Genomic DNA, 14,101 nt, shown 5'->3' on the forward strand with positions numbered 1-14,101 from the left:
AGGTAGTTTTACCCCACCTCAACGTGTCTGTGACTCCCATGGGTCCCCTGTAGATTTGGCCCTTCAGCTTCTGATGGCTCTGCCCCCTCCTGCTACTGAACCCACTGCACTCACCTGTCCCCTCCACCTTGCTCATTCCAGGCCCGAACCACAGCAGTGAGCATGTGTGCAAGAAAAGGGGCCTTGGCCGGTCTGCCAGGTGACCCGGATCACCTGGTCCTTAATGGTCCACGTGGGCGAACCTTAGGCCTCCCGGCCCCTCCCACTGCTTCCTCCCATTGTGGGCTTCTCAAGTAGGTGCTTCCCCCTCACCCCACCCCCACCCCCTGCTCTGATCCACCAACCTTACCTGGGCTACTCTCCAAGTCTCAGCTCGGACATCATCAACCTCTGAGGGGCTTTCCGTGACCTGCTCAGCTCTGTCACGGTCCAAGTCACCACCACCTGCCTCAACCCCTAGAGCAGAAGTCTGCGCCTGACTCTTCTCAGGGCAGTCGGGACAGTTTGAGGGAAAGCTGAGTGAGAAAGTGAATGAGAACCAAGTCTGCTGAGGAATGGGATGGGTTTGGCCCCCATTCTACAGCCCTTCGTCCTCACATGGAAGGTTCAACCCCAGGGCAGGACCGTATCAGTGTTAGGACACTCACAGCTCTAGGAGGTCCCACCATGTGGCACAGGTAGGTGGTTTTGCCTACTCGTCCTGGCCATGCTTCCTGCCTATGACTCCAAGAATAGCACCGACAGGCAAGGCAGAGAAGGGCTTTTCTGTAAACCTGAAGACCCAGCCAGTGCTGAGCAGGGTAAACTGAAGACCCAGCCAGTGCTGACCAGGGTAACAGGCCCAGAGCCTACACCTAAGAAGCCTGAGCTAGAAGCCTGGCTCCTCAGCTCCAATCTAGGAGACAAACCTGGATGATGCCAAGCAGGTTACAAATTAACCTCACGTTCGATGATGCTTCGAGGGGGTAAGTGGGAGGGATGTAAAGAAGCCCCTTTCAAGGCCTGTGGCTCAGCAGCCTAGCACAGGTCCAGCCCCTTTACTGCAGCCCCAGAAACTATTTCCCTGCCTCAGGGATCACAACCCCACGGCATTGGGACTAGAGATGTGCTAATCTGTGTGTCATAGTTGAGAGCAGAGGGACAGTGGGGACCTAGAGTGCCAGCCTCTAGTGGTGGCACTCCTTTCATGGCAACCCTTTCTATGTCCGAGTCTACCCCTGGGCTTGCAGGGTCCTCTGGGGCTCAGTGTGTGCGCTGCCTACCGCAGAGGCCTGGCCTGCCTCTTGTGTGGCTCCTCATTCTGGCCAGTCCTGTTCCAGACCTCAGCCTGTTCCTTTCTAAAATCCACTAGACGCTGCTGACCACGTCTTTAAAGTATCCCGTGGCTTGGCCGAGGCCAGGCTCCAGCACAGCCCTACCGGACCACATGAGACTCGCGGCTAGGGCAGCAGGGCCGTTTCTCCTGCGCCCTTTTCCCGTGACCACGGGTACACCTTCCTTAGTATGGTCGCAGTGTGTCAGCTCCGGCAGCACACAGTCTCTCTGAGTAATCCAGCCCTCATTCCTCTGAAAAACGCATCACCACACCTGTGGGGCTTTAAGGCCCAAAGGCAGTGGTGCCCAGTGGTTGGCAGCCTGAATTCTGATGCCCATCATGGAAACAGCCTTCCCAAAGCTTCCATCAGCCTTTGCCCCCATGACCACAGCTCATTGCTTCTTTATGGCTCATGTTAGCAGAGGACTGCGGAGAGGAAGACCCAAGAAGGGATTTGCAAGAGATGCGACCACCCACTTACCCTTTGTTTCTCTGGGTCTGTGAAGCTGAGATTTCTAAAAACTTGGCTGTTCAACAGTGACCTTCCCAACTTGCCTTCCTGGGGCTGGGAGGCTGGGAGGAGCCAGCAGGAGCCAGCAGGAGCCAGCCTTTGGTGCACTGGGAAGACTGAAAAACAAACTCACCAGAATCCAAATCAGGAAAGCCCAGAGCTGGGGTTGCCATGGCAACTTGCAGCAGGCTCCCAGCCTGGCACTCAGTGTTGCTGGGGTGGGGGCTCAGCCTTGCCAGGCTGGGTCTGCCCTTTCTTAGGCTAACCCTGGACACTGGAGTGGGTAGGGCACAAGAGGGGCACCTCTGCCCTGTTTAGTATCCAAGCAGGTCTGGCTGCTCTGGGCACCCACTGTTAGCGGAAACAAGGTTACTTCTTTCCCAAATCAATACCCTGTTGTATGGACTACCCTGTGTCTTTGCCCAGCTAGTGTGGGCTCTGGCATCATGGCTCTTGCGTGGTGGACTGAGCAGTTCCACGTGGAGACGCTCACAGGCCTCACCAGTGCCAGTGGCCTTTGGCACAGGTAGACGTTCAATGAGATGATCCTCATAGCTTGAGGTGGACAGGGGGACTAAGGAGGAGAACTGAGTGCACAGCGCCATGCAGCGCTGTACAGGGTGTGTCCTGTGTCTTTTTATCCAAGAGGTTAATTGGCTTTCAAAGTGAAATAGCCAGAGGTTGCAAACTCTTAGACCAGGCCTTTCTTGGCCAGCATGTCTCTAGAGGCCCATCACAGTGGCTCACTGAACTACCCCTCAGGCTTCCCAGGCACGGTGCCCAGCCACAGGGCTCAGCCCGATCTGACAGACACAAGAGACAGACCATAGTCTTCATGTCTCTGTTTAATAACCTAGCAAGCTCTGCCCACATAAAGCTCATGCCCCAGTAGAGAAGTCCTCCTCCTGATTGATGTCCCCTGAAGAGTCCACCGAAGCTTTCAGTAGCAGCATCAGTCCAGTCCTGGTCTCAGAGTAGCAGCCTCATCTTAGTTCCTTCATCAAGCTGTCGATGGAGGCCAGCAGTTCCCGGAAGTAGCCATCATCTTCCCCTTCTTGGAGTTCCAGGGAGGCCAGGGCTCGGTACTCTGCTTGAAGACTGCCTAGTGTCCTGCTCAGCTGGAGGTCTTGACGGTAGCGATCCCGGCAGGTGGTCAGGAGGGCGCCCAGTGTCTGCAGCACCTTCTCTCGAGCATCATGCTCTGGAAGAGCCAGGAGCTGGGCTGTGATCTCACACCAACCCTGTTCCCGAAGGCCCGGCAGGAGGTGCACCTGGCGATACTGCTGTAGCTTCTCTGGGGATGAATCCTGGGTCAGCTCTGCCTCCTCCTCAGCAAACATCTGCACAGCCAGGGCAGGGTGGAGAGAAGCAGTCAGCTTGCACTGGGCTAGCTCTTCCCATTAGGAGATGCACAAGCTACTTTCTAGATGACTTTGGGACACCAGGGACTTCTTGGGAGGCAACCAATTGGATTTCTGGCTTTTTATATGCTCCCTCATCCATCTGTGTATCCGCCTGCCTGCCCAATCATCCACTCATCAAAACACCAGCACACACAGTGCTAGGTGCTGGAGAAACCAAAATGGGGACCCAGTCCCTGCTCCCAGGATCTAGCAAGTGAGTAAGAATCCTTACTGATGGCTGGTGATGGCTTAGGGGGTAAAGGCTCTAGCTCCATATGCTTGGCAACTTGAGTTTGGTCCCCAGACCATACACAGCACCTTACTGTCCATACCAGACCTTACTGTCAGCACCTACATGTACATATTATGTACACACATATATACATGCCACCACACACACTATTTTAAAAATTCCTAGACAGCCTGACAGTTTGTACAGCATGGGGCCAGGTAGCCTGGGCTCAGACTCCTGCTTCAGGCTTGGCATGTGTCCCATGCCTGTGGTCCTAGTGCTTGGGAGCTGGAAGATCAAGAGGTTACTGATGGATGATATCTGATCACACTGTGAACCCTGATATTGTGTTATTTACTGATAAGTGGTGTGGCTCAGCCTTAGCACAGACCTTTAATTCCTCTGCATAGAATACAGACACACCCTTAGTACACATCTTTAATGCAAAACAATACAGGCAAAATTAGGTTGTAGAAGGTAGCAGCCATGTTGGCCATGTTTGAAAATGATGTCTAATTGAATAGCAAAGTCAGAGAATGAATTGACAGAATAGGATATGACCAACTCTCATGGGGGCGGGGGAGGGAGAAAGAGAGAACAGTTTTACTGGGACAGTGCTAGAGAGACAGGTTGCAGAGAGAGAACAAGCTAGATACAGGTAAAGACAGAATGAGCCAGAGAATGAAAAGAATCCAGAAGATTAGAAGAAATTGCCAAAGTTAGTATGAGGCCAAACAGAGCAATTCAGTCAGAGGCCAAGAGAAAAGCCAAATGGAATCAGTCAGCTCGGAGAGGAGTTTGAGCCAGAACAGCTGAGTTGAAGTAGCAGCCAGAGTTTAGAAAGAACTAGAAAAGGTGAGCTTATTCAGCAGTAAGTCTCAGAGACAAAAAATATCCTAGGCATAGGTAATGTTGATTGTACAGAGGCTAGAAGCTTCCAGAACTAGGCCTGGGTTAGAAGATAGGGAGGCAGTAAACCTTGGAGACAACAATTACTACAGGAGAATAAAAGTTACAGTTACAGGTTGCCCTGGCTACACAGACTTGGAGGCCAACCTGGGTCACAGGAGACCCTGTGTCAAAAAAACATGGGAAGGGAGCACATGAAATCCTAAGGCTTTGTGGTCCAAAGTCACCACTGTCGTCCCTGAAGGAGAACGCTGAGCCCATAGCTTTTACAGAAGAGACCCCAGAAGAAACAGGCCTGTCCCTCACTGGCAATGACAACAGGCGAGTTCTCCTCTGGGCCAGCTGGCCATCCACTCATGATGCCAGATGCGCCTAAGCCTCATTACCTGGCTCTGAACAGCACAACTAAGAAACTAGATTCTGGCATCTCTGATGGACAAAGACACACAAACAGCGTGAAAGGAATTAAGCAGAGGAGAGGCAGAGACCCACTGCTTAGAGGGAAGACACAGTGAGTATTTGGTGGGGGGGGAGGGCAGTGTGGCTTCCAATGGTGCACTGCAAGCTCAGGACTAGCCAGCCCTGTCCCATCAATCAGCAATCCACACAGAGGTAAGGACAGGCCTCTACAGAGGCTAAGAAGCCAGGCCTGCTTCTCTTATCTCATGATGTTTTTTGGGCTTGCAAAGACTGAAATGCACTTGGAGACCAAAGCCCTCCCCAGGTAAAAGCCATTGGGATCCATCCGAGCCTCTGCTCAGAGCCAGAGTTCCCAAAGGAAGTGTGCCCAGGTTTCTAGAATCCTAGAACTGGTACCAGCTCAGCCCAGCCCGACTCTGTGGTCCCCTGGCTGCTGCATGGCTCCCCAGCTTGCCTGCTCTGTTCCTCCCACGCCTTCCTCACCATGCCTGACTGCCTGCACACTGGCATTACCCATCCTAGCACATGCTCCCCTCCTCAACAGCGATCGGGTTCCAGCCGAGGTGTCATGTCTTATAGGACGATCACTTTGATACACTTCTCCTCTATCTGTCCACTCGCCCAGCTGGACAGAGGCGTCTGAGAGGGCACGTTAGTCAAATGGCAGAAACAGAGGGAAAGCAGAGCAGGTGTGGTGCTCGCTCACTCACCTTCTCCGTGACCAGGTCATAGAGCAGGGTGACCACACGCACAGCCAGTACCTTCGCGCTCTTCTCTTGCACCAGGCTCCTGAGGACCTGCAGCCCCCCGAGCTTCAGGAACTGCTGCTGGGCATAGGGGAAGTGGCGCAGCAAGGAGCACAGTGCAAACAGGACCTGGGGACACACGCCATGGATAAGTGGGGGCCACACAGATCCGTACCAACTGTAAGGCTCAGAACAAGCAGCTGAGGTCCCAGTAATCCAGCCCAGCTTCTCCATTCTTCCTGTGTACCCCAGGGCTCAGGATGATGAAAGCCAGGGGACTTTAGATAATTTCAACAAAACTAAGCAGGCAAATGGGCAACAAACAGCACGGCTCAGGTGCCTCGTCGGGGGATGCAAGGTCAGTAAGCTTGGCCTCTTGGATGACACCGCTGTCTGTGTTAGCTGGTGTGAGCTCTTCGCAATGGCAGTGGACTGCGCTCAGGACACTGTGTATGGCATGGGTTGGAAGGAGCCTTTCCCCTTCAGGCCCTGCAGGTATGGTGGACATGAGGCAGGGGCAAGGAGCACGCTTACCTTCTTCTTGGCAGGAAGAGGCTGGTCTGTGGCCAGGATGACCAGCAGCTTCTGCAGAGCTCCTCCTTCGATGGCTTCCACCTGGACCTTCGGATTGCTGTGGGAAGAAACATAAGAAACGGTGACACCTTGCAGGGCCCAGGATCCAGGGAGCTAGGGAGCTAATGGCACACCAACCAGCACAAGGGTGGTTCTGGCTCATCTGGGGAAAAAGAGCTAAATGTGTGCAGACCCACCTGGGTCCTAAGGCCTGTGGCAGAGACGAGAGAGCCTACGGCCACATGCCAGCCTGCTGCTCCCTAGTAGTCAATGAACTCCTGGAGGAGCTCCAGGAGACAAATCATTTCTGCCACCACAGGCCATTCTGAAATTGAAACCACGCCCAGAGGCACTACTGCGATCTCCCCTCCATGAAAAGCCATTGCTGGGAGCTCCATCTTCCATGATCCTAGGCAGCCATGCCCAAGGAAGACCACTAATGCTCTGTGCTCTGTGCTCTCTAGATACAGAGCTGGGCCAGGAGTCTATCTACTTCCCATTCAGCATGTTGTACACACATATACATACATAAACATTAGCACATATTATATAATACTCATGTGCATATTCACGCATAATATGCATATATATAACATACATACATAAATACACATATGCATAAAAAAATAAATCCTTAAATATTTCAGTCCGAACCTCCTGGACATAGGGAGGGGCCAGGCAGAGGGCATGCTGGGAAGCCCGGATAAAACTCCTTTCACATTCTTTCCTTCCTTTCAAGGCAGGGTCTCTCCACACAGCCCTGGCTGTCCTGCAACTCACTCTGCAGTCCAGGCTGGCCTGGAACTCACACAGATCCACCCGGCTCTGCCTCCCAAGCACTAGGACTAAAGGTGTGCGCCACTACGCCTGGCGAGTTCCTTGCTTTCTTTTGTTTATGTTTTTGTTGTGGGGCAGTGTCTTGCTATGAAGCCCAAGACAACCTTGACTTCACTGCACCCACCCCTTTTGTCTCAAGCTCTTGAGCACTGGGACTGCACACATACACCATGGCCCAGCAAAGAGACCTGTGTGGTTACATTCTCCCGCTCAAAGGCCCACACACGAGTTCCTAGATGACAGACGAGTCAGGCCAGAGAACAAACAGCCACACCCCGCCACACAGCCAGTAGTAGGCACCAAAACCTCTATGCATCTCTGGCTGGCTCCCTGGAGCCTCCATAGCACCTGCCCTCCCAATCTCCTATTTCCTAGCCAGGAAGCGACACCGTGTCCCCAGCAGTGTGGCGGGCCACTGGGAAGCACAGACACGTTGGAGCAGTAAGCTTAAGTCCTGGTCCAAATCCAGGAGCAGGAGGAAAGAAGGCGCACGCACTGCTGCCCTCAGAAGAGGGCAGCACACAGTTGGTGACCCCCAAAGCTGACAAATGCAACACTGAGGGTCCAGGTCGTCCCCACAAATGGCCTGCCCCTTCCCTCCTGCCAGAACCAGCTTCAAAGCTGCCCAGAGCAGACCTAGCAGGCCAGTGTCCTTCATCCCTCTGATGTGGCACCCTCCCATCAGAAAGGGTGTAGAGAAGGTGCTGGCCAGTCCCATGGCAACTCCACCCGTGAGCACAGGGAGGGAGCAGGGGAGGGGATGGAGATGTCCCAGGAGAAGGCAGGCTGACAGCTCCTTTCCAGACAGGCAGGCAGTCCTGTAGGGGGCTGGGTGGAGCTGCTTCTCTGCCTCCGTTCCCCCTACTTGAGACAGGCAGCTGCTTCAGCAATGTGTGAGTTAATTAGGCCGTTTCTGTCATCATGTGGCTAAGGAACATTCACCCACAACAGACAAGGTCTAGGAAGGGAAGACTGCCATGCTGGGAAATTCACTGACACCAAATACTTCCTCCCAAAGAAGGGGGGCCTCGAGGCCAGACACTGTGTCAGCCCCATGAAGTTCCTCTGAGACACCCCAGCCCCATGGGCCCTCTGAAGCCAGCAAGCAACTCCATCCCGGGACCGACTACAGGGCTAAGTGTCAGAGCCTTCCATGTCACACTGCAAACAGAACAAAGGGCTCTCTTCTCAGGCAGGCTGCCAGAAACCAGGTGCTACCTCCAGACACACTACCACAGCCTACCCTTCCTAGGGAGCACAACCATTCAGAGTAGAGGAGAATGGGTTCCCGCCATGGGATGGAAATAGGAGATGAAAGAAGACAACTGGAGGACTTCTTGAGAATTTCTGAAACAACTTTCCCAGGTGATAAATCTGCTTTCTCATCTCAGCCCAGGACACACGGGCCTGTGGCAAGACATGGGCGTTGGTGGCCTGGGCCTGTATGCTGCCTAGCCTTTCCACATGTCCAAATTAAATAAGGGGGTCCACACTAACTCTGAGCCCTAGCCCTGGGATATCATGACCTCAGGGGTCCACAAAACACCCTCTAGAGTGGACTGCTAGTGCTTTCCAGGTAAAGGGTTAATTATGGAACGGAGAGGAGGGAAGGTCGGCTGGGCTGGAGATTTGGGGTGCCTCAGACTATGCAGGCAGGTCCACACAACAGGAGGGAGGCTTTCTGCAGTCAGCCCTGAGCAGGCATTGTGCTGCTCTCAGAGAGAGAGCTTCTCCCTGGGCAACCCAGCTATAGGTCCTCAATACTGTGTGTTCGGGGTGTGTGTGTGGGGGGGGGGTGCCCAAATAGCAAGACTAAGCTCTAAGGCCGTGCAAGGCCAAGGCCTGGAGGACGGTCAGAGAAAATCTATCAGCAGTGGCAGATGACCTGGGTTAAGCCCTAGGGTCAGAGCTTGGGCCACTTCCTACTAGAGACAGAATGTCTAATGAACGGCAAAATGCTAAACAATGTGTGGCACCAAGACTATCAGAACGGACGTGCTTCCCAAGAAGGCTTTGACTGCACTGCTGTATCCATGCTAGACTGTGGGCTCTGGACCAGGGCTCTGCCTGATCCTAGAGAAGGCCAGTCCTGGTGGCTATGAGGTGGCATTCTACAAAGGGATCTGAGATGCTAAGAAGTCAGAAGCCTGCCCTGCCCTCTACACACCAGCAACACCAGTGTACTCAAAGTCAACAGAAGGATATTGAGGATGGAGCTCGCCTGCAGGGTGATCAATGAGAATAAACGTCGTTCATCAGTGCTAAGCCGGCTGCACTGAATAAATACCATTAGCACTTGGATTGTTGGGACGTTCACAATCATCAGCAGGTAAGTCAGCTGTGTGTGTGCAGAGGACCAGTAGCCAGCTGTTTGTGTGCAGAGGCCAGTAGTCAGCTGTGTGTGTGTGTGTGCAGAGGGCAGTAGTCAGCTGTGTGTGTGTGCAAAGGGCCAGTAGCCAGCTGTCTGTGTGCAGAGGCCAGTAGCAGCTGCTGCTCTGTAAATCTTAAGTGGGACAGGTGGGGAGAAGGGTGGATCTCAGAATTGGAAGTGATTGCATTTGCTGAAATCAAACAGTTTGGGTCAGGTGACAGCAGACCCAGGCCCTTTGGTCTGCCAAAGGCCATCAGTCATATTTTAGCTAAGCTGAGCTGGTATTTGGCTATAGTAGAAGACCTGACTTCAAGAGCAGCCAGGCAGGGCCTGAGACCACATGAGAATGCTGTCAGACACAGGTCTGATGCCTCAACTTTCCAGCCTTGACCTTCAGGGCTAGCTGCATAATTTTCAGTATAACACAAAAAGGTGGGCTCTTTCAACAATTAGCAATTTTAAGGTCGTTTGGGGAAAGCATTACATCAGTTGTGGGCCCTTAGAGTGTGGATTTTATGCCACGGCATTGTCTCTAGGCCACATAGAGTGCACGGTGTAGGGATACACAGAAACTCCGCTTGGGATAATCTGACTTAAAGTGGAGTGTGAATCTGTGAAAAGGGAGGAAAGAAGTCTGGGAGGAGGAATGGAGGACGCTGGCAAGTGGATGGGACCAGAAAATGCTCAGGTAAAAGCCTGGAGTCCTGCCTGTATCTACCATTTTCCCAGATGCGTACAGGCTCTCGGAGGCACCTCAAGGGTGTGTGCTTTCTTGTGGGGCCTCAAAGCACTCTGGAGTGAGGCAAACATTTCTTCTTTTCACTGTGTTCTACAAAGTCTTGAGTGGATGCCATGTCACAGCACACAGGCACATCTCTGGGTGGTAGTCCCAGACTGGACCCCGCATGGTTCTGCCTGCAAGAGCTGTGTATTCATTTTCTCCATCGTCCTCACCTGGCCTAAGCTCAGTATGTGGACTGAGCGTCTACAAAGCACCATTTTGCAATATGTGCAATCCTGTAAGCGTGGGGAGCAGGAAGGAGCCATACACGCCATTTGGGGACAAGCAGGTATGTAATCAACCACACAACATACACTCCCTGGGATATCACTTTTTTGTCAGTCATTTCAAATGAGGCTATGCAAATTATAGAAAACATAAGCTAGACACAGTGATACCTATGATACTAGTACTTCGGGATTAAGGCAAAAAGATAATTTGAATTCATAGGCTCAAGATTCCATTTCAAAACAACAGCAACAGTGACAACAAACAGAAAAGTAATTTACAGAGAAACCTTCCAGCAAGGTTCTCCAGCATTAATGTTACCACAGCAGTGTTACCAAATGTTCTCTTTACTTCCCTCCTCCCATCTTTCCTATTTGTCTCAGTGCTGGGGTTCAAACCCAGGGTCTTGCACACACTCAACTAATCCTTTGCCACTGAGCTGTGTCCTAACCCTTCTCTACATAAATATTTACACAGAAACTTTGGGGAAACTTTCAGAATAGGCTGCAGATATGATACCAGTTTACCTCTAAACACATTAGAACATATTTCCTAAGAACACAGACAGCACAGGGACCAGGTCAGGAAGCCAACACTGACACAGTGGTTTATAAGATATCTGGGTTTTACTATTTTCTTCCTTCTTTTTCTTCTTCTTCTTCTCATTCTTCTTCTTCTCCTCCTCCTCCTCCTCTTCCTCCTTCTTCTTCTTCTTCTTTTCTTTAGAAAAAATATTTTTCATCCCAGGTCCAGTTCAAGCCCACAGTAGTAGCATATTTTGTTTGTCTCCTGAACTCTGGAGGGCCTGTTTTGCATGACACTGACATTTAAGAGTACAGGCCATTTGTACAATGTCCCTCAGTTCAGATTTATCTTGTGATTAGATTGAGGTTATTCATGTTGGCAAGAATATCACAAAAACACGTTGTTTATTTCTCAGTACATCATACCAGGGGACATAAGACATCAATCAATTACACATCCAGTCACATTCACTTTGAATATTTGATTATGGGGTGCTTGTCAGATTTCTCCACTATGATATTATTTATCCCTTAGAAATTAATAACTATTGTATGGACACTGTGAGGTAGTTAGACAACCTGTTCCCCATCAGTCTTTCGCCCACTGGCTCTGGTATTCACTGGCAATTCTTGCCTAATTTTCTCTGTACTGTCAAATGGTAACATCTATCCACCATGGCTCCATCTCTGATGTTGGCACTGTGCCTGAAACAGCAGCTCTGTCTTCCTTCATTCGTTCATTTACATATCAGTATGGATTCTCAGATTCTCACTTATCCTATGGGATATAATTTACCTTTATTAGTATTTTGATGATCAAGTATCCTTTAATCAATCACTAGTACCCTTTACATCACGGCTAATGTCTTTCTGACACATTTGTTTGCTTTTACGACAAGGTTTCTCTGTGTAGCCCTGGCTGTCCTAGAACTTACCTGTGGCCTAGGCTGGCTGGCCCCAGTGCTGGGACTGGAGGTATGTACCACCAGCTCTGATGTGTCTCTCCCATTCTTTGTGGTGTCACTTTCTGGGATAAGTCACTTTTATTTGAAATACTATGCTTCTTCTGTAACAGATACGTTGCAGTGATTTCACTAAGGTATGCTTCTGGGGGGCAGGACACGTCTCAAAAATACAAATCTAAACCCTACCTTCATATAGTAAATTACAGTTTAGGAGGTACTGGTTCCAAACTCTGCTTTTCTCTGAGGGTTGCACATATCTGTATCCTGAGACGCAACATTTGTGATAACTAGCCCTGCTGTCCCGCATCACCTGATAACCTGCTGTAAAACAGCCTTCTGATACCGACCTACAGGCTACCTGCATGGAGCATCTGCCCTCTCTAAGTGGATGGTGCCTGATTCTGCCACAAAAGGTCTCAGCCCTTCTGAAGCTTAGGGTTCCAAATGCCCAGAGAAGGCTGATATCCCTGGTCAGGCCCTGGCACCCTGGCCATCCCTGGTCAGCCCCTGGCATCCTGTTCTTGTTGCTGTGGCCCCTGCATCCCTGACTTCCCACAATGCTCCAGGGGATGCTCCTCCATCCATGTTAAGGAGCTCCAGCTTGGTCAAATAGCCCAGTGGGCCCAACCTTTCTGTCATAGGGCCACTCTGTCCCTGGGTTTGAGGCTACCTCTGTGCTTGTGACAGTACTTTATAGGACTGACTTTGCTTAGGTCAAATCCCTAGAGGCTGGTCACATGATCCTCTGATGAACCTGGGGTTTCCCAACATGACTCAGAGGCTAAATATAGAGTTTTTAATTTAGACTTATTAAACAATAAGTGTTAAGCTGGGCAGTGGTGGCGCCTTTAATCCCAGCACTTGGGAGGCAGAAGCAGGTGGAACTCTGAGTTTGAGGCCAGCCTGGTCTACAGAGTGAGTTCCAGGACAGACAGGGCTACACAGAGAAACCCTGTCTTGAAAAACAAAAAAACAAACAAACAAAAAGAAGAATAAATGTTAAATTATGAGGGCAAAAATGAAGTTACAACTAATGAGATGCAATGCTATGTATTCACTTATTCACTTCCAGGGGTCAGTTTCTGTCTAAACAATGAAAATAGACAATTATGTATTAAACTGTTTTTAATCACTTTAGTGGTAAAGTTAATTTTCAAGATAAGGTCTTACTACATAGCCCTGGCCCAGAGATCTGCCTGCCTGTGCCTTCCAAGTATTAGAATTAAAGTATATATCACCACACATGGCCTCTAAATTAAATGACTTTTAAAGATTATATCATAACAATAACTGGCACGGCACTATAATTCCAAAGGTACAGCAATGGTACACAAACCTTGGCAGTCACCAACAGCTTTCTAACTGTATTTAAGACCCACTAATCAAAGCTGGGCAGTGGTGGTGAACACCTTTAACACCGGCACTTTAACACAAAGGCAGGAAAATCTCTGAGTTCTAGATAAGCCTTGTCTACAAAGTGAGTTCCAGGACATCCATGGCTACACAGAGAAACACTGCCTGGAAACAAAACAAAACACCCGCTCAACAAGTGAGAAGACATGTCTGGCACTCAAAACCCAGTTACCTAAGTCCCAAATTGTGGAGGAGAACTGGCAACTTCTGTTTATTAAACTAGAATAATCCCTAACTACAATCTAAAAATGCATCCTAATACTCGTGTAGGTTTCACCTCTCATCATGAAAACTTATCTTTACAACATATGGAGAACACTACAGAAAACCACAATCAATCAAAATTCAGAGCCCAGTTCCCATGGATACATCCAGAGTACACCTAAAAGGAAGGCTCGGGGAGCACTGTGGAGACAGAGCAGAAAGACTGTGAGAGGTGGGGAACAGAGGTTGCTGTAGAGCAGAAAGACTGTGAGAGGTGGGGAACAGAGGTTGCTGTGAGATTGTCTCCTAGGAATTATCAGGAGCCACACCGGTAAAGACACATAGGTATGAACTACCTGAACCTGAGCTGAAGGTGGTCAACAGTAGTAGACACGCTAACATGCTAACACACTAACATGCTAACACACTAACATGCTAACACGGATGGAACTCAGGAAGCCTCAGCTCTACTGAGAACAAAACCAAACCAAGCCAGAGGCAATAACGGAATACCGAGAGGCTAGGCAAGAGCACACTGACTGACAACCCAGTACCAACGGCAGCCCTGAAAACATAAAAATACGTAACATTATAATTATACAGACTGAACAGGCTCTACAGATGTGTTCAGGAACACACACACACCAGCAATTAATGAAAAAAAAAAAA

General features: G+C 50.3%; 1 protein-coding gene across 5 annotated transcripts in view; it reads right to left on the bottom strand.

The window, feature by feature from the left end:
• Window positions 1-2,653: 2,653 nt before the first annotated feature.
• The window catches only part of Sil1 (SIL1 nucleotide exchange factor), a 255,742-nt gene continuing 244,294 nt past the window's right edge, over window positions 2,654-14,101 (bottom strand). For all 5 annotated transcript variants that reach the window (XM_031365349.1, XM_031365350.1, XM_031365352.1 and 2 more), the window contains 3 exons: window positions 6,071-6,167; window positions 5,501-5,665; window positions 2,654-3,166 (listed from right to left, as the gene is read on the bottom strand). In XM_031365349.1, coding sequence (XP_031221209.1) covers window positions 2,810-3,166; window positions 5,501-5,665; window positions 6,071-6,167 — 619 coding nt within the window. In that variant the 3' untranslated portion in view covers window positions 2,654-2,809. The remainder of the gene's footprint in view (window positions 3,167-5,500; window positions 5,666-6,070; window positions 6,168-14,101) is intronic.

The sequence above is a fragment of the Mastomys coucha genome, unplaced genomic scaffold (genome assembly GCF_008632895.1).
Source record: "Mastomys coucha isolate ucsf_1 unplaced genomic scaffold, UCSF_Mcou_1 pScaffold13, whole genome shotgun sequence".
In the NCBI taxonomy this organism is placed as follows: Eukaryota; Metazoa; Chordata; class Mammalia; order Rodentia; family Muridae; genus Mastomys; species Mastomys coucha.